Below are 22,633 nucleotides of genomic sequence, written 5' to 3'. Positions count from 1 at the left end.
TAGGATGTTGATAGTCAGGGATTCCGTGATGATAATGTGAAGGGGCGATGGTTTGATTCTCTTTTCTTGGAGATTGTCATTGTTTGGCATTTTTCTGGTGCAAACCGGGGCAGCACGGTAGCATGGTGGTTAGCATAAATGCTTCACAGCTCCAGGGTCCCAGGTTCGATTCCCGGCTGGGTCACTGTCTGTGTGGAGTCTGCACGTCCTCCCCGTGTGTGCGTGGGTTTCCTCCGGGTGCTCCGGTTTCCTCCCACAGTCCAAAGATGTGCGGGTTAGGTGGATTGGCCATGCTAAATTGCCCGTAGTGTAAGGTTAATGGGGGGATTGTTGGGTTACGGGTATAGGGTGGATACGTGGGTTTGAGTAGGGTGATCATTGCTCGGCACAACATCGAGGGCCGAAGGGCCTGTTCTGTGCTGTACTGTTCTATGTCTATGTCTAAATGTTACTTGTCAGCCCAATCCTCGATATTGTCCAGGTTTTGCTGCATTTTCACCGTTACTGCTTCAGTGTTTGAGGAGTCATGAATGGTGCTGAACATTGTGCAATCGTCAGTGAAAATCCAAACATCTGACCTTATCTTGGAACAGTAAGAAGTCTTACAACACCAGGTAAGTTCAACAGGTTTGTTTCAAATCACTAGCTTTCGGAGCACTGCTCCTTCCTCAGGTGAATGAGGAAGGATGAAGGAGCAGTGCTCTGAAAGCTAGTGATTTGAAACAAACCTGTTGGACTTTAACCTGGTGTTGTAAGACTTCTTACTGTGCCCACCCAGTCCAACGCCGGCATCTCCACATCTTATCTTGGAAGGAAGGTCATTGATAAATTAGCTGAAGGTGGTTGGGCCGAGGACACTACTCTGCTCTTACCTATCAGAGAACTTCCAACAATGGCTTCTATTCTGCTGCGGGTGGCATAGTGGTTAGCACTGCTGCCTCACAGTACCAGGGATCTGGGTTCAATTCTGGCCTTGGGTCATTGTCTGTGTGAGTTTGTACATTCTCTGGTTTCCTCCCACAATCCAAAGATGTACAGGTAAGGTGAATTGGCCATCCTAAATTGCCCCTTAGTGTCCATGGATGTGCAGGTTAGGTTATGGGGGTAGGGCAAAGTGCTTGGGATAGTGTCCATGGGTAGAGTGCTCTTTTGAAGGATTTGTGCAGACTCGATGGGTCGAATGGCCTCCATCTGCACTGTCGGGATTCTTTGATTTAATGGTACAATATGAGGTTTAAAACTTGAGTCAGTATCCTGTTGAACCCTGAAGATTGTGAATGGGCCCATTTAGCGTGAGCCATTAGATAAGAATAGGAACAGAGTTGTGGTAAGGCAGAATGGCTTTATAATTGGGATATTGGCAGATGAGTTGGCCTTACTGATTTTGAACTGGATGAACATGCAAATGATTGGTTGCTGTCCAGCATAGAAGTGTTCAGTAGTAGTAGTGGAGATTTTGATGATGTAATTGAGGGGAGCCAGTTGTTTAGGTATGTAGCAGGTTGATCATTCTACTCTGAAAGTGATGATGCAGGGGTGGAAAGAAGACATTGCTGAACATGTACATTTAGACAAGTAGGAATGGAACAATGGAGCTGGACAACAGAGGAAAGTGTTAGAGTCCTTCCTTTTGATTTCTCCTTCTACCCATTTTGTTTTATTTTATTATTTTGGCCTGTGGACTCAGAATTGGAATGGCTCTTTAAGCAGTGATCATAAGCAGTGAGGTAGCTTGCTAGTCAGGACAGGGTGTTTGAGGATTTGTTTTTGGAGAGGAGAATTCAGACTTGTCAGCGCTGAGGGATTCTTCAGGACCAGCTTTGGCTGGCTGGCACCTGTGGGTTGGCCAGGGACAGTGTTCTTGTTGACAACAGTCAATGATTGGTTCCTATGGGATGCTTGTGAGAGAGCTGGGCAGAATAGACCTTGAACGAAGGAAGAGCTATCTATCTCACTCTCTCACTCAATCTCTCATGCACACACATGCCCCTCTCTCTCACACACATCCTTCTTTTTCTCGCTCACACACGCCTGCCTCTCTCTCAAAATGTATTTTGTTACAAACATGTGTAAAAAGAACTGTAACATACACGACAACACATTCAATAACCCAATAGTCCACAGTTTCCCCCCCATTATACCTCCTACCCTCCCCGCGACAAACAATCCCTCAAATATTGTCATGAGCAAACCTTACCGTGCCTCAAAGCCCTCCCCTGACCCCCTCAACTCAAATTTAATCTTTTCCAACCGTAGAAAGCGATACAGGTCCCCCAGCCAGGCTGTTACCTCTGTGGCGAATCTGCCCTCCAATTGAACAAGATCCTCCGTTGGGCAATTAGAGAGGTGAAGGCCAGAACATCGGCCCCCTTTCCCTCCACCAACTCCAGCATTTCCGATACCCCAAAGTTTGCAATCGTTGGGTCCGGCCCGACCTCCATCCCCATAATTTTGGACAACATCCGAAACACTGCAGTACCTCTCCAACTTCTCACATACCCAGCACATGTGCACCCCCCCCCCCCCCCCCCCCCCCCCCCCGCACTTGTCACACTCATCAGCCACCCTTTGAAAGAACCCATTCATCCTCGCCTGAGTCATATACACTCTATGCACTACTTTGAACTGAGTCAAGCTCATCTGTGTGCAGGAGGAGATAGCGTACATTCCACGCATCACCTCACACCACAGACCCCAAGCTATAACCCCCCCCCCCCCTCCGGCTCCTCCTCCTACTATTTACATATTTGAGCACCCCCTGCTCCCCAAACCACCCATATAATATCCCCAACCCTACCCTCTCCCGAATTGTCTGGGCACAGCAATTGCTCCAGCAGGGGGTATATCCCAGTAACCTGGGAAACGCCCTCTACTCCTTTCTCGCCAAGTCCCCTACCTGCATAACCTTAATTTCACTCCCGTTCGGCAATTTAAATCTCTCCCGCAGCTCATCTGATCCCGCTAACTGCCCTTCCTTATTCAAGACCCTCCCCCTCTCCAGACCAGCCTTCCTCCACCTCCCGTACATCCCATCCACCACCTCCCCTGGCTTACCTATGGTTCCCACACAGTGGCGTCAACATTGCCATCCCATCCAATTTAAAGTGCCTCCTCAGCTGATTCTACCTTGACCGTCGACTCTACCACCGGGCTACCCCTGTACTTCTCTGGAGCCAATGGCAGTGGAGCCGTTACCATAGCCCTCAAACTGAATCCCCCACAGGACTCTTCCTCCATTCCAACCCACTCTGCCCCCTCTCTTCCCCCCACCACTGCTTCACTTTTTCCACATTTCCGCCCAATAATAGTGTAGCAGGTTCGGGAACGCTAACCTCTCTATCTACCTCTGACTCTGTACCAGGGTCCCCTTTACCCTAGGCACCTTGCCTGCCCATACAAACTCTGAGACCACTGTCTCCAGTTTCCGAAAAAAGGCCTTCGGGAGAAAAATCGGGAGGTCCTGGAAAACAAGCAGGAACCTTGGTAGTACATTCTTTTTTACGACCTGCACCCTCCCTGCCAGTGTCGGGTATAGTCTGTCCCATCTCTTAAAATCCCCCCGATCTCCTCCACCAACGTTCTCAAATTCCGCTTCTGCATCTTAGCTCATTCCCTTGTCACCTTGATGCCCAAATGCCTGAACCTTACCCTAGCTACCTTAAATGGCAACAACCCCAAGTTGATGTAAGCCTACTTGTGACACTAATAAAGATTATTAATATTAGTCAATTGGTTCTTTCTTTAATCTTTATTGTCACAAGTGGGCTTACATTAACACTGCAATGATGTTACTGTGAAAATCCCCTAATCGCCACGTTCCTGTGCCTCATCAGGGGCATGGAGGGAGAATGCAGAATGTCCAAATGACCTAACAGCACATCTTTCCTGACTTGTGGGAGGAAACCCGAGCACTCGGAGGAAACCCGCGTAGACACCGGGAGAACGTGCAGGCGCTGCATAGTGACCCAAGCTGGGAATTGAACCTGGGACCCTGGCTCTGTGTAGGCACAGTGCTATCCACTGTGCTACCGTGGTGCGTATCCAGGGTCGGACCCAGCAAACCTCTCACAAACCCTACATTGTCCCAATTTGGCGCATGCGCCACCAACGTCCCTTCCATCACCCCAACTTAGTATCAACCCCCCCCCCGATCCCATACTTCCTTGGCCCCACAAACCGCATTCTCTTTTTCAAAAAAAATAGCCACCCCTCGCGACTTCAAATCAGACCTCGAGTGGAACACATATCCCACCCATCCATTCGTCAGCCGAACCTGGTCCTTCACTCAGAGGTGCTTCCTGTAAAAAAAAATCACCTCCGCCTTCAAACTCCTCAGGTGTGCAAAGACTGGAACCTCTCAACCAGCCAATTAGTCCCCGAACGTTCCACGTTACAATTCTTAGCGGTGGTTTACACCTCCACACCTCTATCGTTCGCCATCAACCCCCTCCGGCTCTGCCTCCTCTAACACCGCCCTATATCGGTAAGATGGTCCCCCTCTTCTTCCATGACCACGCTCAGTCTCCAACTCTGCCACGTTGCAATCCCCTCCCTCTCCCCCCACACCTCCCTGCCTCCTCCCCCACCTCGCCTCCATTCACCAGCATTACCTGCCAGCGTGGAAGTTCCCGCTCGAAGGCCCCCCTGTGTCCCTCGCCCGCAGAGACACCACAAGTGGCAAGGGGGGGATGGAGGGCAACTAGCCATGTACAAACTTGTAACTCCCCAAAATACAATATACAACCAACAAACAAAACAAAAAGAGACCTCCCCCCCAAATAAAAAACAGGCTGGTAACATACATCAGTCATACACTCCAACCGTTACAGATGCAGCTCCTCCATCTCATACCAACTCTCAGTTCTCCCCCAGTTAATGGTCCCTTATAAAGTCATTTGCCTCTTCTGGCTTTTCGAAATAGCACTCTTGGCCTTCGACTGTGACCCACAGTTTCGCCGGGTACAGCACCCCAAACCGAATCTTACTTCGGTACAACACCGCCATGGCTCCATTAAATCCTGCCCGCCTCTTGGCCAGCTCTGCACCGATATCTTGATATATTTGGATACTGATCTCCTCCCATTCACAGTCTTGCTTCTTGACCCGTAGCAAGATCTCTTCCTTCTCCACGAATTTGAGCAACCACGCAATCACCGCCGGCGGTGGCACCCCCGCTCTCGTCCTCTGCCTTAAAAATCTATGGACCCGGTCTACCTTTGGGGCCTTATCCAACACTCCTTCCTCCACCAGCCAGGCCAACATCCTTAACACATTTTGTACGCTTGTCCCTTCCACACCTTCTAGCAGCCCCACAATCCATAGGTTCTGCCGCCTGGATATGTTTTCTTGCTCCTCCACCTTTACCCTCAGCGACTTACATAGGCCCCCAGGGCTTCCACCTCCGCCTCCAGGGACAGGATCCGGTCGCTCTTGTCAGATACTGATGTGTTAGGCGGGTAGGTTTGACGTTGACTGCAACTGGATCCAGGGAAGCTAGAAACAAACGTCTAACACCGGAGGTGATCCAACACGGTTTTATTTAAACTAAGAACGGCTGTACATGTTCAGCTGTGGGTTGACACTCTACTAATCCCACTGACGACCTCTTACTGGCTCGACCAGACTTACTAGCTAACACATGGCAATAATGTCCACTGACTTGTGCACTCTGTCTGTCTCAGTGTCTGGGTCCCGAAAAGAGCGGGAGTCTTAATGCCCTGTGAGCTTTATATGGTGGTGTCTTGTCTGGTGATTGGTTGTTCTGTGTTGTGTGTTCATTGGTCATCCTATGTGTCAATCACTGCCTGTCTGCATCTCATTATATACATGAGTGGATATTATGACAGATACCACCGCCTCCACCTCTCACATCTTCACCCCTTGTGCCTCAAGGCACTCCTTGATTCAGCCTACTGATCCTCGCAGAGGTGCTGTTGCTCCCTTGACAGCCTTTGACCAGTCCCCATGTATCTCCTTCCTCTGCAGTCGAAATTCATCTTTGATGAAGGCCGTCAACTGCTCCATCGGGGCCTTTCCCATTGGTGCCGTCCCTCCCTCCATTTTCACAATTGTTGCTGTGCCACAGGTCCCCATGAAATCCGGAGCCAGGTCTTTGACAGTTTTGCAGTACCTCTTCCTCTACACCGTCTTTCTTCCCTTTCCCTTTCCCTCCCCGCAGAACCCTTTGGAACACAGTTGTGGAAACCCTGGTCTAGATAAGAGAGAAAGAAAGTCCTGAGAGTTTTTCACATTGTATGTTTGCAGAGACGAGGATGCTTTTTATGGATGCAGTTGTTTTGAAATATTCACAGTGCATTATTTTCCATATTAATCTTTATTTTGATTGATTAAGCAGTAAAGTATAGGGTCCAATATGACCGTTGTACTTCTAAATTCAAAGGCAGTGCTGATGTGTACGTATGTGAAGTGACATCTGGGGCAGTAGCCAGGTGTACAGCAGGCTTTGGTACTGGCCTAACCGCCCAGTATTCAGGAGTTCAAATCCACCATGCTTGAATTTGTGATGTCTGGAAATTTGTAAAACAGAAAATTTCCTGAAAGTGCTGGATTTTCACTCCAACCCAGTTGGTTCCTGCAGATTCAGCAGGGAGTCTATCACCCCAGTTGGTCTGACCACCATATAATTCTAGTCCTATGCTGTGTGGTTAATGATTCATGTACTCCGGGAACTAAGAATTGTTAAGAAGTACTGCTTTTTTTAGTGTCACTATTCCAAACAAGTCCAAAAATAGAATGGGCACAAACTATTGTCCGTAGTAACTGGTGTACTTGAAATAAATATGGTAAAGAGATAAGAACAACTTTTATTTATTTAGTTGCTTTAATGTGATGAAATTTTCCAAAGTGCTTTAAAGGAACACCATAATACATATGACAACGAGCCACAGAAAAAGATGTTGCGTCAGAAGACCAATAGAGTTAGGCCTTTAGACTGTCTTAAAGGAGCAAAGTGAGCTAGAGAGGTGTTGGGGGTATTCCAGAGCTCAAGGCCCAGACAACTGGGGATGCGGGCACCAATGGTGGAGTGATTAAAATTGGGGATGTCAACAAGCCAGAGATGGATGATGGTTTTAAGCAGCTGATGAATTGAAATGGGCGAGAAGCAGAGGAAGATTCATGTTTAGAACTTCGATACAAAAGCAAAAGAGGAAAGCAGTCTTTGAGAGTATCTGCTGTGCAAGACCGCTTGGAAGGTGCAGAACCTTGTTTTTGAAGGAGACCCAACAACATTTTGGGACTTATCTCTCCAAAAGAGGTGCAAGATACTGTTCTCCAATGTTTCCACATCTCAGCAGTCTCTAGTGGTCTGAAAACGTGTCTTGAATTTCAGGATCTTTCTCACAATTCCACCTCTAATTGCAACTCCTCAATCCTGTGTCTCTCTCTTTCTGATCACAAATCCATGCACACATTACCAGTGCTGCCTGGTAGTTCTCTGATTAGCTCTAATGTCACCAGACAAGAATGATTTGTGTTTTAATTATCCTAGGTCGCAGGATCAGTGCTGATGATCCATAGACCTCCTCTTCCAATGTTACTGGAACCTTTTGAGCCTCCTTTCTATGCCCCATACCCAGGGGCCCAGATCCCTAGACATGGTACCAGAACTTCCCCTAATGCTAAAACGTTAGTGTCCTCTGTTTTCATCACTTGGAGCCATGCTGTGTAAGATCTTGCTGTTAAAAATCAATTAATGCAGCTGTATGTATTTTTTAAATATAGACGTGACAAGCTATGGATTTGTATGGAGTTTTGTGGAGGTGGATCATTACAAGATATCTATCATGGTGGGTATACAAATGATTTTAATTTTTTCTTTCAGAATAAATGTAAATGTATGAAAACTACATTACACCTTTTAAAATTTTACAAATATTACAGCTTATTATGTTCAGTTCTATGGAAATCAGTTTTGATATTGTAGGATTTCTGTTTTCTTTGAAATCTGTAACATGTTTGAACTGAAATGGTTACATCATATAAATTTGTTCTGCCCTGAGCCACGTTTACTGATTTTGCTGATTTTTCACTGAACTTTTCAAAAACTGTTAATAGTCACAGGCCAATTGCACTGATCCACAAAGTTGATAATGCAGGTACAACAGGTGATTAGGAAGGAAAATGGAATGTTGGTGTTTATTGCAAGGTGAATGGAATATAAAAGGAAGGAAGTGTTGCTACAACTATGAACCACCTTGGTGACACCACATCTGGAGTGCTGTCTCCAATTTGGTCTCATTTAAGAAAGGATATAATTGCATTCAAAGTAGTTCTGAGTAGGTTAATAACTGATTCCTGGGATAAAGGGGTCAGCATATGAAGACAGGTTCGACTGGTTGGGCCTATACCCATTGAGGTTTAAAAGAATAAGAGATGATCTTATTGAAATTTTTATTAGATCCTGAGGGAACTTAACAGGATGGATGCTGAGAGGATGTTCCCCTGTGTGGGTGAGCCAACACTTGGTGACACTGTTTAGAAATTGGGGTATCTCCTTTAAGACTGGGATGAAGATTATTTTTTTTCTCAGGAAGGCCATTACTCTGTGGAATTCTCTTCTCCAGACAGTAGTAGAGGCTGAGCCATTAATTGATTCAAATTGAAATAGAGTTAAAACGTTTTTTGTTTCAACCAGGAAGCCCAGGGTTATCAGGACAGACAGACAGATAGAGGCCATGATTTGATCAGCCATGATCTTGTCAAATGGCAGAACAGGCTCAAAGGGCTAAAGAGCCTACTCTTAATTCTTGTGTGTTATTGGATGCAGGACCCTTTGTAGAAGGATATGTAATGGGACTGATCTGGAAGGATGTGATTTTAGGGGTTTAAAAAAAAGGACGAAAAATTGAGAACGTGGATTCTAAATCCCAATGGGTATAGGCCCAACCTATCCAACCTTTCCTCATATACCGACCCCTTTATCCCAGGAATCGGTTATAAACCTACTCGGAACTACTTCTAATGCAATTATGTCCTTTTGTAAATGAGACCAAAACTGTATACATTTTCTGAGATGACAGCATTCCTGTATAATTTTTTTTTTTACAGAAGTTATGATTTTGTTCTTGAATTAGTGAAAATATTCTGAATTGTTGACTTATTCCAGAATTATATCTTGATTTCATAATATTTTCTTAACTTTCTAACAGTGACAGGACCGTTATCAGAACTGCAGATAGCATATGTGTGCAGGGAAACACTACAGGTATGCAATTTCTATCTTTCAGTAAATATTTTGAGAGATTTTGGCAATCAATGATCCAATTTCTTTCTGAACTTTGAGAAATTTGGTGTGGGGATACCATAGTGGATTCATTTTCCTTTCTTCTTTGGGACCTGGGTCCAAGGCCGATCTAGACTAATGAATTGAGAAAAGAAGAGAATGACTTGCATTTCTACACTGCTTTTACTCAAAGAACTTAACAGCCGTGAATTATTTTTGATGGATAATCACTGTTGCAATGGAGGAAAGTCATCTAGCTTGTAAGGGTCAAACATAAAATAAATTTAAGTAGTCTCAAATCGGCATTTGTTCGATTCTGGTGTCACAAAATCAGTCAAGTTGACCATTTCATTAAGGCAGTAGAAACAGCTGTTGTGAGAAATTCAGACAAAATACATAGGAAGTTCTTTTGCTAAAATTTGAATCGAAACACTTTGTTGGTTTCCAAGAAGACTTTTTTTTTTGTGAGCAGTTGTAAGCTCCAGTCCTAATTCTTGGTCTAAGCAGTATTAGCTGATATCAGTTGGAATGGAGATAATTGGTACAATTGGCTTCACCTAGTTAAGGAAAATCAGACAATATTTATGCGACTGATAGCTATCTGGCAACTGCTGCTCAATGTTCCTGGGTACTCATCAAGGATGCAATTGGATATTAACTGTGATTATCTGTTTAGTCTTGTAGTCTGGTACTAATATTTAAGATTGCAGATGTTATGCAATAGCAAAATCAGAACCCTAATTAGAACATAAGAACAGGCGATTGAACAGGTTCCACAATTGATTTAGATCATGACTACTCTTTAACAACTCCATTTACCTGCCTTGGTTCCACAATCTCTAATTTCCTTGTCTAACAAAATCCTATCAATGTCAGTCTGGAAAGTTTCAACAGATTGAGCACCACCAGCCTTTTAGGGTGCACGTTTCAGATTTTCACTCCCTATTTGTCTGAAAAGTATTTCTGAACATCACTTGTAAACTACCTAGCTCAAATCTGTAAGGTTATGCCCCAGTGTGAATTTTTAATGAAAATGAATGGTGACTGGGGCTTCCTAGAATCTGCTGGGTAAAACAGAAAATATTTGAAATTAACATTGGCATTGGGAAGTTAATTTCTGTTTATGAATATATGCTTGTATGTATGACTTTTAAAATTTAGCTGAAAACAATGTTTTCATACATCTGTACAGTAAATATGCTCTGACTTTGTTTGCTTTGTAGGGTTTATATTATCTTCACAGCAAAGGAAAAATGCACAGAGACATAAAGGTAAATAAAGATGAATTGCTGGCTACTTTTTTCATGTTGTCCACTTGTCATCTTCATACGAATTAGGAGCAGGAGTTGGCCACTCGGCTCTCAGAGCCAGCTCTTCCACTCAATAAGATCATGGCTGATCTTTTTGTAACCTCAACCCTACATTCCTGCCTATCCCCAATAACTTTTCTCCCCCTTGTTAATCAAAAATTTATCTGGCTGTGCCTCAGGAAAGCATTCAAAGTTTCTGCTTCCACTGCTTTTTAAGGAAAATAATTCCGAAGAATCACTTTGAAAGACAACATTTCTCCTCATCCCTGTCTTAAATAAGCAACCTTTCTGCTTGATTGTCTTGGAATTTTTCTAAACGCCCTGTCTTGAACTTTTTAAAGTGGCCTGCCATAAATTTTAATCGCTTATAATACTTTCCCTACAACTCATGGTGAGCGAACTGGCCTGTAGTTTCCTGATTTCTACCTCCCTTTTTGAATAAAGGAATAACATTTGCTATTTTCCAATATAATGGAACCTTCCCCAAAAGTAGGCAATTTTGGAAAATTAAAACCAACACATTAGCTATCTCACTAGCCGCTTATTTCAAGACAGTAGGATGAAGCCCATCAGGACCCTGAGATTTGTCAGGCTCCAACAACTTTCTAAAGACAACTTGCCTGGTGATTGTAATTTTCCTGTGTTGCTCCCTCCCTTCCATTTCCTGATTAACAGCTATTTCTGGGGTGTTAATTCTATGCTCTATTGTGAAGACCAATGCAAAATACCTGTTTACTTTGTCAGTCATCCCTTGCTTTCCATTATTCATTCCAGAGACTCACTTTCTATAAGACCAGCACTCGCTTGTAACTCTGTTCTTATTTAAATATCAGGAGAAACATTTACTATCCATCTTTATATTTCTAGCTAACTTTCTCCTGCTTTAATTTTTCTTTCCTTAGTCATCTTTTTACCATTCTTTGCTGCTCTTTATATTTTATCCAATCTTCTGACTGCCACCCATCTTTGTGCAATTATATATTTTTTTCTTTAATTTTGATGCTATCTTTAACTTTTTATTAACCATGGCCTTTGGGTTCTCTCCTTGGAATGTTCCTTTCACATTGGAAAGTATCTATTCTGTGTATTCTGAAATATCCCTTTAAATGTCTGCCACTGCATCTCTATTGACCGATCCCGTAACCTGGTTTGCAATTCACTTTAGCTAGATGTGCTTTCATTTCCTCATAATTGCCCTTATTTAGGTTTAAAATACTAGTCTTGGACCCACTCCTCTCCCCCTCAAATTGAATGTAAAATTCAATCATATAATCCCCTTCAAGATGAGTGTAAAATCCAATCATATAATGATTACTGCCTTCACTGAGAGGTTACTAGTTAATCCTATCGCATTGCTCAATACCTGAAGGAGGCAAGAGAGGAAATTGCTGAGGCCTTGACAGAAATCTTTGGATCCTCACTGTCTTCAGGTGATGTCCCGGAGGACTGGAGAATAGCCAATGTTGTTCCTTTGTTTAAGAAGGGTAGCAAGGATAGTCCAGAGAACTACAGGCTGGTGAGCCATACGTCAGTGGTAGGGAAATTGCTGGAGAGAATTCTTCGAGACAGGATCTACTCCCATTTGGAAGCAAATGGACGTATTAGCGAGAGGCAGCACGGTTTTGTGAAGGGGAGGTCGAGTCTCACTAACTTGATAAAGTTTTTCGAGGAGGTCACAAAGATGATTGATACAGGTAGGGCAGTGGATGTTGTCTATATAGACTTCAGTAAGGCCTTTGACAAGGTCCCTCATGGCAGACTGGAACAAAAGGTGAAGTCACACGGGATCAGAGGTGAGCTGGCAAGATGGATACAGAACTGGCTAGGTCATAGAAGGTAGAGAGTAGCAATGAAAGGGTGCTTTTCTAATTGGAGGGCTGTGACTAATGGTGTTCCGCAGGGATCAGTGCTGGGACCTTTGCTGTTGGTAGTATATATAAATGATTTGGAGGAAAATATAACTGGTCTGATTACGTTTGCGGACGACACAAAGGTTGGTGGAATTGCAGATAGCGATGAGGAGTTTAAGAGAATACAGCAGGATTTAGATAGTTTGGCGACTTGGGCGGAGAGATGGCAGATGGAGTTTAATCCGGACAAATGTGAGGTAATGCATTTTGGAAGGTCTAATGCAGGTCAGGAATATACAGTGAATGGTAGAACCTTCAAGAGTATTGACAGTCAGAGAGATCGAGGTGTACAGGTCTACAGTTCACTGAAAGGGGCTACACAGGTGGAGAAGGTAGTCAAGAAGACATATGGCATGCTTGCCTTCATTGGCCGGGGCATTGAGCTAAAAATTGGCAAGTCATGTTGCAGCTGTACAGAACCTTAGTCAGGCCACACTTGGAGTATAGTGTTCAATTCTGGTCACCCCACTACCAGAAGGATGTGAAGGTTTTAGAGAGGGTGCAGAAGAGATTTACCAGGATGTTGCCTGGTATGGAGGGCATTAGCTATGAGGAGAGGTTGAATAAACTCGGTTTGTTCTCACTGGAACGACGGAGGTTGAGGGGCGACCTGAGAGAGGTCTACAAAATGATATGGGGCGTAGATAGGGTGGATAGTCAGAGACTTTTTCCCAGGGTAGAGGGGTCAATTACTAGGGGGCATAGGTTTAAAGAGCGAGGGACAAGGTTTAGAGGAGATGTACGAGGCAAGTTTTTACACAGAGGGTAGTGGGTGCCTGGAACTCGCTGCCGGAGGAGGTGGTGGAAGCAGGGCGATAGTGACGTTTAAGGTGCATCTTGACAAATACACGAATAGGATGGGAATAGAAGGATACCGACCCCGGAAGTGTAGAAGATTTTAGTTTCGAGGGACAGCATGATCGGCACAGGTTTTGAGGGCCGAAGGGCCTCTTCCTGTGCTGTATATTTCTTTGTTCTTTCTTTGTTCTAATACCAGTCGCGTATAGCCTGCTCACAGGTTGGCTGTTGTTCTGATAAAAATCCTGAAAACATTCTGTGAGCTCCTCATAGAACATAGAACAGTACAGCACAGAACAGGCCCTTCGGCCCTCGATGTTGTGCCGAGCAATGATCACCCCACTCAAACCCACGTATCCACCCTATACCCGTAACCCAACAATCCCCCCATTAACCTTACACTACGGGCAATTTAGCATGGCCAATCCACCTAACCCGCACATCTTTGGACTGTGGGAGGAAACCGGAGCACCCGGAGGAAACCCACGCACACACTGGGAGGGCGTCCAATCTAGGCTACCTTCACCTATCTGATTTTTCCAGTCTATCTGTAGATTTAAATCCCCCATGAAGAGCTCTTTTTCTTTCTCCTCTGTCACACCGTGCATTTCCAGTTATGGGACCCGTACACCACTCCCACAAGTGACTTCTTGCTGATATATATTTTCTCATTTCAACCCAAACCACTTTTACATCGTGATTTTCTAAACTTAGGTTGCCCTCCCTAATCATAGATCATAGAATTTACAGTGCAGAAGGAGGCTATTCGGCCCATCAATTCAGCACCGGCCCTTGGAATGAGCACTCTACCTAAGTCCACACCCGCACCCTATCCCAGTAACCCCACCCCACCCAACCCAACCCAACCTTTTTGGACACTAAGGGCAATTTATCATGGCCAATCCACCTAACCTGCACATTTTTGGACAGTGGGAGGAAACCAGAGCACCGGAGGAACCCCACGCAGACACGAGGAGAAAGTGCAAACTTCTCACAGACAGTGACCCAAGCCGGGAATCGAACCTCGGACCCTGGAGCTGTGAAGCAACAGTGCTTACCGCTATGCTACCGTGCCCCCCATGTGATAACACCATCATTAATCAGCAGAGCCACCCCTCCACCTTTTCCTAAATTCCTGTACTTCCTCAATATAGATCATAGAATTTACAGTGCAGAAGGAGGCCATTCGGCCCATCGAATCTGCACCGGCTCTTGGAAAGAGCACCCTACCCAAGGTCAACACCTCCACCCTATCCCCATAACCCAGTAACCCCACCCAACACTGACGGCAATTTTGGACACTAAGGGCAATTTATCATGGCCAATCCACCTAACCTGCACATCTTTGGACTGTGGGAGGAAACCGGAGCACCCGGAGGAAACTCACGCACACACGGGGAGGATGTGCAGACTCCGCACAGACAGTGACCCAAGCCGGAATCGAACCTGGGACCCTGGAGCTGTGAAGCAATTATGCTATCTACAATGCTACCGTGCTGCCCATTTCAGTACCCTTCAATATTCAGGTCCCAATCTATGTCATTCTGCAGCCACGTCTTTCATATCATATTGTACTTATTTCTATTTGCACTGTCAGTTCATCTGTTTTGAATGTTATGTATATTTAGTTACAGAGCCTTTAGTTTTGTCCTTTCATTATTTTTGTAGCATCTAGCCTTACCTACTGATTTACTCTCAGTTTGTACACCCTGTCACTTCCTGTACAGTCTGTTTACTGTTTCCCATATTAGTACATATCTCCCTTGTCTTGTTTGGTTTACCACATCTTCCAAAATTTGATCCCTTTTCCCCACTATTTAGTTTTAAATCCTCTCTACTTCCCCAGTTATGTGACTCGCTAGAACAGCAGCAAGGTTCAGCTATAGAATGTCACGATGATATAGCCCCCAGAGCCCCATGACCGGAACCCACATCTTCCACACCAGTCTTTGAGCCATACATTAATTTCTCTAATCTTATTTGCCTTATGCCAGTCTGCACTTGGCTCATGTTATAATCGAGGAAGACTGTTTGAGGTTATGCTTAATTTGGTGTCTAGCTCCTCATACTATCTATGCAGAACCTCCTGCGTGGAACATGGCAACTGGATCATCCCCCTCCTATTGTAGTTTTCTCTCCAGCCCAGAGCAAATGTCCTAAATTCTGGCATCAACAGGCAAAATAGCTGTTCAGAATCTTGCTCTTTGATGCAGAGAACAGTGTCAATACCCCCTACTACCACTGCATTCGTTTTTGCTCCCTCCGCTTAAATGGCTCCTTGTACTGCAGTACCATGGCCAGTCAGCTCATCCACCCTGTAGCCCCCAAATAAGTTGAAAGAACCTCAAACCTGTTGGACAATTGTAGAGGCTGACACCCTGCTCTCTGGGTCCCCTTACTGCTCCAGCTGCAGTTGCACCCTTCCCGTCCCGAAACCCCGTCCAAATCTGAAGATTCTATCCTAAGTGTGACTGCCACCGAGTACAAAGTGTCTAGGTAACTCCCCCTCTCTGATTGTTGCAGTGTCTGCAGCTCAACCTCCAGTTCAGTTACTCTGAGCTGAAGCTCCTTGAGCCACATACCCTAACTGCAGATGTGGGTGCAGCCCCACATACTGCAGCCATGACACATCACCTATCCTGCCATCTTTACCTGCTTTAATTATTTTGTTCAATTATTTATTTTCTTTTATGTGTTTTTATTAATCTTACCACAAATTCCTGTACTATTTTAAACCTTCAAATAAGAATAGACCGTAAACACTTGCCGGATTCTCACCAATTAGCTTGCTTCTTCCCCTGCAGTAGAGTGAAAACTACTTCTTCTCGCACAACTCACCAAACTCTCTCACTCTATCGAGGACGCACTCCAGTGCCTTAAATTCCACCAGCTGCAGCGGCATGATTTGAACCCATGTCCCTTGAACAATAGACCGGTCCTCTGGAATGCTATCAATGCTGCTTTTCACCCTTCCCTCCTATCTATTGATCACTTTGGAAAACGGGGCTAACTGCCTTTCTTCGTTTCAGTAATTTATATGTAGCTGAAACCCAGATAATTAAGCAAAAAATGTTGAGATTAACATCAAATTATAATGTCTTCAGTGTCAGAATGTTTCTCCTAATTCTGAGAGATCATATAGCATAAAGTTGTCCCCTAACTATCTTCTTTCTCCACCAAACCCTCCGCCATGTCAAATTAAGATCACCAATATTGGACCTGAAGGTTTGATCAAAATGCAAGAGGGTATTTTTATATTCGGACATTCAATTGTCTGTCATTCTTTGTCAATGCTTCACATGCGGTTTCAATTTCAACTGAGGGCTTACCAAATGTCTGAAGTAGGAAACAAATCATTCAGCAGGATAGAGCCCAAAAGGTTGTCCAGTGGTATTGGGTAAATTGATTTAGCAGTTTCACACCAGAGTCGCAACTTGCATGAACCAAAAATAGGGAATGTTTTGGCCACCTGAACAATTATCAAGCTGGCTCCAGGAGGAGTTCAGGGTAGTTGTTCAAATAGGCAGAAGATATGAAGTGGTGTTTGACAAAGTTCAGTATTAGGCCCACCATTCATAATCTGTATTCACAATTGGACTTAATATTTGCAGACAACACCAAATTGGGGTTTGCAGCTGTGACTGAGGAAGACACCACCAAAGTACACAAAGGCATTAATAAACTTTCACAATGGGCATGTAATTGCCAGATGAATTTCAGCATAAAGTGTGAGGTTTTACAATTTGATGGGAAGAATGAGGCCCCACAAACTACTTGGTTAGTAATCTAAACAGGGAAGTGGACCAAAGGGATCTGGGAGCACGGATACACAAATTCTAGAATTGAATAAAGCCATTAAAGGAAAGCAAACCTAGCACTTGTTTGAAGCTTAATTTCTGCAGCAATAAGAGTGGAAGAGCAGGGAAATTGCATTAAACTTGCATTGAACTGTTCACATTTATCCCACACTTGGGGTACTATGCAGTCATGGTTACAATCGTGAAAAGGTCACAGAGGCACTGGATGAACTGTTTAAAGAAAATAAATTCAGTTTGATAATAGCAGAACTGAGAAGACAATGATTGGGAATGAGACAGAACAGGCTGTGGGGTGCTTTTATTCTCAAAGAAAGAGGAGGCTGCTGTGGGATGACCAAATTCAGGCATTTAAAATAATGAAGGGATTTGCTGTGTAGATGTAGGAAAGATGTTTCCACTTGTGGGGACACCAAAACTAGAGGGTCATAAATATGTCATATTAAATCCAATAAATTCAGGAGATTATCCAAAGTGTGTTAAGAATGTAGAACTCAAACACAAGAAGTAGTCAGGATGAAATGCGTATGCAACTAAGGAACAACTTGATGAGCACACAAGGGCGAAAGTTGGTTTTATGGAACTTCTAGTAATTGAAGGGCTCTGCCATGATTTGGGTGTCGGTTCTTATTAATGCTGCCCTTGAAGAGAAAATGTGTCCAAGATCTAACTTTGAACATCAGACACAATTTTCATACGGAAATTTATCTAGAGTTCCCATTAAACCATTTGTTCCTTTAGAAGAGAGTAGTAAGAAGTCTTACAACACCAGGTTAGAGTCACAACAGGTTTGTTTCGAATCACTAGCTTTCGGAGCACAGCTCCTTCCTCAGGTGAATGAAGAGGTGGGTTCCAGAAACATATATATAGACATACATTTAATACTACGATAGCTCATGCCGGGATTTCAAATGACTTACAATTTAGTTTGACTTGAAATGGTGGCCAGCGAGGTGGATGGAATTGAGAACAAGGAAACGTGACATGGGGCAGAAATAGTTGCTTTAGTCTTCAATTTAATTGGAGAAAACATGCTCATCTGGAACTATCAAAACAAATTGTCTAACGATGTAGAGGCAGTGGAGGGAGTGCTGATGTTGGCTTTCATCAGCATACGAGTAGATAGTGATATGTGTTGGATAATGCTCCTGAGGGACAGTATTTATATTATAAGTAGGCGCTGGCAAAAAATTGATGTTTTGGGGATTCCAGAGGTAATGTTGTAGATATGGGAATAGAATCATAAAATCCCTACAGTGCACAAGGAGGCCATTTGGCCCATCGAGTCTGCACGGCTGTTCAGAAGGGCACCTTACCTAGGCCCCATAACCGCACCTAGCATTTGGACACTGGCAACATCATGATGGTGCAGTGGTTCGTGCTGCTGCCTCATGTCACCATGGACCCGGGATCGATCCCGGCCCTGGGTCACTGACCGTGTGGAGTTTGCACATGCTCCCTGTATCTGTGTAGGTCTCACCCCCACAACCCAAAAGATGTGCAGGGTAGGTGGATTGGCCACGCTAAATTACCCCTTAATTGGAATTTAAAAAAAAAACCTTTTCGACACGATGGGCAATTTAGTGTGGCCAATCCACATCTTTGGACTGTGGGAGGAAACTGGAGCACCGGAAACCAATGCAGTCATGGGGAGAATGTGCAAGCTCCACACAGACTGTCGCCCAAGGTTGGAATTGAACCCATGCACCTGGTGCTGTGAGGCAGGAGGGCTAACCACTGTGCCACCGTGCTGTCCGCAGTGGAATAGAAGCCATTGCTGGAGGCTCTCTGATAGGCAAGAGCAGAGTAGTGTCCTAGGACCAAGCACCTTCATCTGCTTCATCAGTGACCTTCCTGCCATCATAAGGTGAGATGTGGAAATGTTCGCAGACCATTGCACAATGTTCAGCACCATTTGTCACTCCTCAGACGCTAAAGCAGTCAACATACAAAAGCAGCTAGACCTCGACAATACCCAGGCCATAAGTCCATAATGTATTCGGCCATTTGGCTCATCCCGTCTCCTTCCCTATTCGATCATGGCTGATAATAATAATTTTTATTGTCAAAGTAAGCTTGCATTAACATTGCAATGATGTTATTGTGAAAAGCCCTCAGTCGCCACATACAGGCGCCTGTTCGGGTACATGGAGGGAGAATTCTGAATGTCCAAATCATCTAACACAGGGGTGGGCAAACTTTTCCGTGCAAGGGCCACATTCATAAATTCACAATTCACAAAGGGCCGCATAGTACATTAAGTAAAATAATTACTTCACCCGGTTATGATCCTGGGCGCCTCATATAGAACATAGAACAGTACAGCACAGAACAGGCCCTTCGGCCCTTGACGTTGTGCCGAGCAATGATCACCCTACTCAAGTCAACATATCCACCCTATACCAGTAAGTAACCCAAAAGCCCCCCCCCCCCCCCATTTGGTGGGCCGCAGAAATACCTTTGGCGGGCCGCATGCGGCCCGCGGGCCGTAGTTTGCCCACCCCTGATCTAACAGCATGTCTTTCGGGACTTGTGGGAGGAAACCGAAGCACCCGGAGGAAATCCGCACAGACAGTGACCCAAGCCGAGAATCGAACCTGGGACCCTGGCACTGTGATGAAACATTGCTACCCACTGTGCTATTGTGGTGCCCATATGTGTTTCTCATCCCCACTCTCCTGCCTCCCCACCCCCCGAATAACCGTTGATCCTCTTATTAACCAAAAAATCCCCATATTAAGCAAGAACACAAGATTTATGCCTGGGGTGCTGTTACCCACAGGGCTACCGATCAAGAGCTGGAAGATGGAGTTAGACAGAATAGTTCTTTCTCAGAACACAAGAACTAGGAGCAAAAGTAGGCAATTTTGCCTCTCAAACCTGCTCCACCGTTCAATACGTTCATGGCTGATCTCATTGTTTCCTCAACTATTGCCCGTTCTCCGTAACTCTTCAACCCATTAGCAATTCCCGTACCAGCCTCCCCGAACAGGTGCCGGAATGTGGCGACGAGGGGCTTTTCACAGTAACTTAATTGAAGCCTACTTGTGACAATAAGCGATTTTCATTTTCATTAAAAATCTGTCTCACTGCTCCTTAAATTTCCTCAGTGTCCCAGCACTCTGGGTTCACGACTTCCACAGATTCGCGACCTTTTGGGAGAAGTGGTTTCTCCTCATCTCTGTTTTAAATTTGCTACCCCTTATCCTGAGACTATGACCTCTCGTTCTAGAATGCTCCTCAAGAGGAAGGTTCCACTCCATGTCTACTTTATCCATACCATTTATCATCTTGTATACCTCAATTTGATCTCTCCTCATTCGTATAAACTCTAGAGAGTATAGGCCTAAACTGCCCAACCTCTCTTCATAATACAAACCTCTAATCTCTGGAATCAATCCAGCGAGCGTCCTCTGAACTGCCCCCAATGCCACCATATCTTTCCTCAAATAAAGAGACCAAAACCATGCTCAATACTCCAGGTGCAGTCTCACCAATGCCGTGTACAATTGCAACAACAGTTCCTTACCTTTACACTCTATTCTTTTAGCTCTAAATGCTAACATTCCATTCGCTTTCTTTATTACCTGCTGTAGCTACATGCTAGTTTTCTGCAACTCTGCACAAGGACATCCAGATCCCTCTGCATCGGAGCATCCTGAAGTCTCTCCTCATTTAGATAATAAGTTGCCTTTCCATTTTTCTGTCCAAAATGGATGACCTCACACGTATCCACGTTAAACTCCATCTGCCACGTTTTGGCCCACCCACCTAATCTATCTATATCCATTTGTACGGTTCTTAATTCCTCATTGCAGTTCACTGTCTCACCTATTTAGTATCACCTGCAAATTTGGCTATACAACAGTCTATCCTTGTATCCAAGTCATTAATATAGATTGTAAATAGTTGGGGCCCCAGGACTGAACACTACGGCAGCCACTAATTACATCTTGTCATCCAGAAAAAAGACCCATTTATCCCAAAACTGTCTTCTGTCCATCAGCCAATCTTCTATCCAAGCTAATAAATTATCACTAACCCATGTGGTCTAACCTTGTGTTGTAATCTTCTGTGTGGCACCCTATTAAAGGCCTTCCAGAAGTCCATATATACTACATTTACAGGATCTCCATTATCCACTTTGCTTGTTATATCTTCGAATAGCTCTAGCAAAATAGTCAAACGTGATTTACCCGTCATAAAACAATCCTGACTCTGGATTGCATCCTGACTTTCCAAATGTCCTGGTATTTCTTCCTTAAAAATGGACTCTTAGCAATTTCCTAACTACAGATATTAAACCAACTGGTTTGTAATTTCCTACATTCTGCCTCCCTCCCTTTTTGAATAAGGGCGTAACATTAGCATTTTTCCAATCCACTGAAACCGTTCCCATGCCCAGCAACTTTTGGAATATTATAACGAATGGATCCACTATCTCCACTGCCACTTCATTAACACCCTAGGATGTAGGTCATCAAGCCCTGTGGACCTATCTGCCTTCAATCCCAATATTTTGTTGAGTACTGTTTCCCTATTAATGCTGATTGTTCTAAGATCCACCCGTTCTCTTACCTCTGAATTACCCATTTCTATAGGGACAGTACTAGTGTCATTCACCATGAAAACTGAGGCAAAATATTGATTTAGCATCTCTGTGTTCCCTACTATTAACTCTTCGGTTTCATCTTCCAAGAGACCAACGTTCACTTTAGCAACTCACTTCCTTTTATATACTTACACAAGCTTTTGCTATCCTTTTTGATATTTTGCACTAGCTTTCTTAATTTACTGTAGCTTCTTTTTTAGGAACCCTTTGTTTATGTTTGAAAGTTTCTCAATATTCCAGTCTGCCACTGGCCGTTGCAACATGGTATACCTAAGTTTGTCTTTATATTGTCCTCATCCTCCTTGCCTAGTCATGGCTGCTTTTTACCCCTCTTCCAATTTTTCTTCCTCTCTGGAATATATTTTAGTTGCAAGGAACTGAGTATCTCCGTAAACAACTGTTACCGCTCTTCTGCTCTCTTACCTTTTAGCCTTCATGTCCACTGTATGCAGGCCAAATTTGTCCTTATGCCTATGTAATTTCCTTTGTTTAATTCTAGAATGCAAGTGTGGGACTCCTCTTTCTCGCCCCCAACTGAATTTTGAATTCTACCATATGGTCACTATTCCCCAGAGGATTCTTAACTGTGAGGTCATCAAGTTATCCTCCTCATGACACAATCCCTGGTTGGTTCCATAATATATTGTTCCAAGAAACAATCTCTAATACATTGAATTAACTCTGCCCCCAGGCCCCCCTTGCCAATTTGATTAATCCAGTCTATGTGCATATTAAAATCACCCATGATTATTGCTGTACCTTTCTTACAAGCCCCCAGTATTTCCTGGTTTACACTTGCCCCACTGTGGTGCTACTGTTGGGGATCTATAGATTAGTCCTACCTGGGGACTCTTCCTTTGGCTATTTCTTATTTCTACCCAGACTGATTCCACATCTTGATCTCCAGTAGTTATATCATTTCTCATTACAACATTGATCCCTTT

At 44.2% G+C, this 22,633-nt stretch overlaps 1 protein-coding gene across 9 annotated transcripts in view; it reads left to right on the top strand.

The window, feature by feature from the left end:
• The window catches only part of LOC119970060 (mitogen-activated protein kinase kinase kinase kinase 3), a 354,117-nt gene that overhangs the window by 144,878 nt on the left and 186,606 nt on the right, over window positions 1-22,633 (top strand). For all 9 annotated transcript variants that reach the window (XM_038804101.1, XM_038804091.1, XM_038804084.1 and 6 more), the window contains exons 4-6: window positions 7,744-7,808; window positions 9,171-9,226; window positions 10,468-10,515. In XM_038804101.1, coding sequence (XP_038660029.1) covers window positions 7,744-7,808; window positions 9,171-9,226; window positions 10,468-10,515 — 169 coding nt within the window. The remainder of the gene's footprint in view (window positions 1-7,743; window positions 7,809-9,170; window positions 9,227-10,467; window positions 10,516-22,633) is intronic.

The sequence above is a fragment of the Scyliorhinus canicula genome, chromosome 1, assembly GCF_902713615.1.
Source record: "Scyliorhinus canicula chromosome 1, sScyCan1.1, whole genome shotgun sequence".
NCBI classification, from domain to species: domain Eukaryota; kingdom Metazoa; phylum Chordata; class Chondrichthyes; order Carcharhiniformes; family Scyliorhinidae; genus Scyliorhinus; species Scyliorhinus canicula.
Note: the sequence above shows the minus strand (reverse complement) of the source record. Positions and strands in the feature narration are given on the sequence as shown.